Source organism: Limulus polyphemus, unplaced genomic scaffold (assembly GCF_000517525.1).
Source record: "Limulus polyphemus unplaced genomic scaffold, Limulus_polyphemus-2.1.2 Scaffold928, whole genome shotgun sequence".
NCBI classification, from domain to species: domain Eukaryota; kingdom Metazoa; phylum Arthropoda; class Merostomata; order Xiphosura; family Limulidae; genus Limulus; species Limulus polyphemus.
The window spans coordinates 35871-39391 of NW_013666538.1; the positions used below are offsets into that span (position 1 = coordinate 35871).

The following is a 3521-nucleotide window of genomic DNA, read 5'->3' on the forward strand; positions in this document are numbered from 1 at the left end:
TGCTTATAAACGGGAAGAAAACTATACAAGTACACCCATTCATATAATCAAGTATCACTTGCTTATAAACGGGAAGAAAACTATACAAGTACACCCATTCATATAATCAAGTATCACTTGCTTATAAACGGAAAAACAGCAACCGAACACATAGAAATTATAGAAAAACAAAAATGCATTTATTTCAAATATATTTACAGCCTTTTACCCATAACAAACCTATTTTACAAAAAATACCAGCCCCGGAAATCTCTGAAAACATCAGAATTATGCTTCATTTCAAAAGCAAGTATTACAAATTAGTTGCACTAACATGTCTGTAAAATGTTATATAAGTTTTAGCACTTTAAAAGAGTATCACAAAGGAGAAACACAGTTCTATCATTTTTCTTTGTTATCAAACACTACACATAGAAATACTAGAAAAATAAAAAACACAATTTTAAACTGACTGTACTGGCTTTCTGTTTCCGTTGGTTGTTATAGTAACAGTTGTGCTCATAACAACCACATATAAAAATAACAAATCGTAAAGATCCTCTCACTGCTGGGCAAGTATTGTAAAAAAAAAGAAATTCAAAGTAAAGTCAGTAATTCTTTCTTCAATTATAATATTACCTAAAGTTTTGAAAAAATAATAAAATCATTTATTCTTATTTTATCAAAACATGTCATATATATATATAAATATTTACCAAGTTCTGATACGGTTTGAAATTTAAACATTTACAGCAAGTAAAAGATGGATTTTCGTGTTCAATCCAACAAGAGTTTTCAGACGACAAAAACTATACATTGCAAATCGACATTAACAACAAGAAATACAATGGATGTCTAACACAACCATCAGTACTGGCTAGAAACAAAAGGTCCAACTCTCGCGTAAATATCTTCCAATATGAGTCAGTTAACTCAGTTTATCACATTGCGGACGCCAAGTTGTTCCAAAACGATCAAGTACTGTAGTAGGACAACCATTTCACTGTTATATAAGACGGAAAGTTGATTATCTGAAATGCAGAAATAAGAATATTAGCAGATAGAAAAATGAAGACTGTCGTTAGGCCTAACAATCAAACTTTAACTATCTTTGTATTGTATACCATTCGAAATAACGTTTATAGCCAGAATATTTCGCACAGTGTTAGACTTTATGCTTATTAACAGGTGTAGTTAATTAAATTATTTGATCATCTGCCTAGAAAACTTTTATCAATTTTAATTGACACACAGAAAACAAATCATGAAACTTAAAAATAAAATAATGAATTACGAAGGTAAAACAACAAAGAGAATTTTACTTTGAGGATAATATTGTCTTGCTGCTATTATATTGAAGCAAAATCGCTAATTTCTATGGGTTTTGAGTCCGTTTTACTTCACCATCGCTAATTGTTTTCTTCATATTAATGACAACATGCGATTGTGTGAAAATCGAAGTTAGTTATCTAAAGTGAAGGAAACAAGACGATTTTTTTTCTCTCTCTATCATTAGCAATAGATAAAAAAAGACAAAACATCACACAAATTTATTTTACTGTAGCATTCGCTTTGAGTTTGTTTTTAATTCAAATATAACAAGTTTCATGATGTTTATTTTTTTAATTACAGTAGCAATGGAGATAATTGCATAGCGAGGTTAACTAAATGGGAAAATAATTTGCTAACAGTATCCTGTGCTACAAACTAAGTTGCACCCGAAGTAGGTTGAGCCAAGATCAACAGCGATAATTTAATTAATAATAACAGAGTAAAACATACAACACAATAAGATAAGAGAGCTATAGCGACACATTCTAAACAAATTAATAGAAACGCTCGTTATTCAAAATGTAAATATAAATGTGTCTCTTACCTAACTCATTGAGGGTTTCAAACAAACCAACTGGCGAAGTTTAATAAGTCACTTTCTTCTGAGCCTGGTTGAGATCCTTCTGAAAAACCCCTTTCCGGAGTTGTAGAGTAACAGAGGTGGTCTCTGGCACTAGAAATAGCCGAGGAAATGTCGTTAGTGGTGCTACCTGGCGAGGATGGGGTTTCGTAGCCAGTGCTCCCATTTGGAGATAGCTGAAAGTTGACATTGAAAGATTCTTGCTGTGGTCCGGAGGGTGTCAAGCCTTCTGGTTCAAAGCTCGGGGGTGGTGAGGCAGTACAGTAACTCTGGTACAGGCTGCGGGTCACAGCAGAGGAAATAGGATCAACATGAGTTTTTGTCGTAAGAAAAGTCTCTTCATAATGACTGCTACCGTCCTGATCAGTTAGGAGCTCTTGTAGTTGTTTTATATACTCCACGGCAGATCGTAATGTTTCTACTTTGCTCATCTTCCTGTTTTTCGTACCATTCGGCACGTGCTGTCGAAGCGTTGCGAAACCCATGTTCACGAGCCGCACACGGTTTCTCTCGCGCTCGTTCCTTCTAGCAACAGCTGCCGGTCGACAAGGTTGCAGAACGTATCCTACTGGTCCACATGGATTTCTCCTTGTACAGCCTAGATAATCAGCTGCGTTTTCATGTCGCATACTCGATGTTTCCGAAATCGAAACTTCCACAATTTTATAAACAACAAATGAATTTAAACACAGTATGCTTATTGCCTATAGCTTAACGTCTTTTTAATATACCTATCCTGTCAGGGAAACACGTGCCACTCTCGTGGATGCTGGTGTATCACCTCACGTGAGTCGAAGCCAAATTACCTTAGTCGAATATTAGGACGTAGTGAAATGTCCTACCGCACTACTTCGGAGAAGTGTGTCGTCCACAGGGCTCTTCCCGTTAAAAAACCTTAGCCTCATGAATACTAGGCCCCTCCTCCAAGCAGCTGCCATTGTACACTGTATTCGCTCATTCTGCAAATTTCGTGTGCGGGACGCGTGGCCCTGGCAGCATTGTAACAAACAACATGACATTGCTTCAGGGGATCAGACTCCATCCCGCGTGCACGCAAGAAGCCAAGGATGTCGAGTCAGTTACAGCAATAGTTGAAATCTACCCTCATGAGCCTTTCAAGTCTACGAAAAAGTATCTAAGACATAAAATTGAAACATCCAAAACCATTGACAGTTACATGTTGTTTGTATCATAAAAAATAATGTATACTAAGAAGAAAAATAAATAAGTTTTATGTCTAACAACTTTGTTTCTGTGATTTTTCTTAAAAGTGGCCATGGTTTGAAATTTATAAAACGCTATCATAAAAAAATATATGTTGGCCACATGCCAAGTCCTGTGCTGCCGAAATAGGCGATACCGTCAAATATTTCAATGTCATTACGGCACGCGCCCAGCACGAGCCTTTTCGCTTGTCACAGTGACACGCGCCAACCAGGGTTGGTCTGTTTTTTCCGTTCCACAAGAAATAATGTTGAGTTTCTTTACTCATTCAGCGCCATCTTACGTTTGTTTTTTAAATCATGAGATTTAATAGTATTAACAGGCAGGCGGCAGCACACTGCCTATAGTAGGGATGGGTCAGATTGTTCATCAAAATGGTATTTTAAATATCTCCTCAACAGGTCAT

General features: G+C 36.3%; 1 protein-coding gene across 1 annotated transcript; it reads right to left on the bottom strand.

The window, feature by feature from the left end:
- Positions 1-205: 205 nt before the first annotated feature.
- LOC106461292 (achaete-scute homolog 2-like) lies at positions 206-3076 on the bottom strand. Its single transcript, XM_013921108.2, has 2 exons — positions 1856-3076; positions 206-1010 (listed from the first exon to the last, which is right to left on the bottom strand). The coding sequence occupies exon 1, from the start codon at positions 2518-2520 to the stop codon at positions 1873-1875; it is 648 nt and encodes a 215-aa protein (XP_013776562.1). The 5' UTR covers positions 2521-3076; the 3' UTR covers positions 206-1010; positions 1856-1872.
- Positions 3077-3521: the final 445 nt, after the last annotated feature.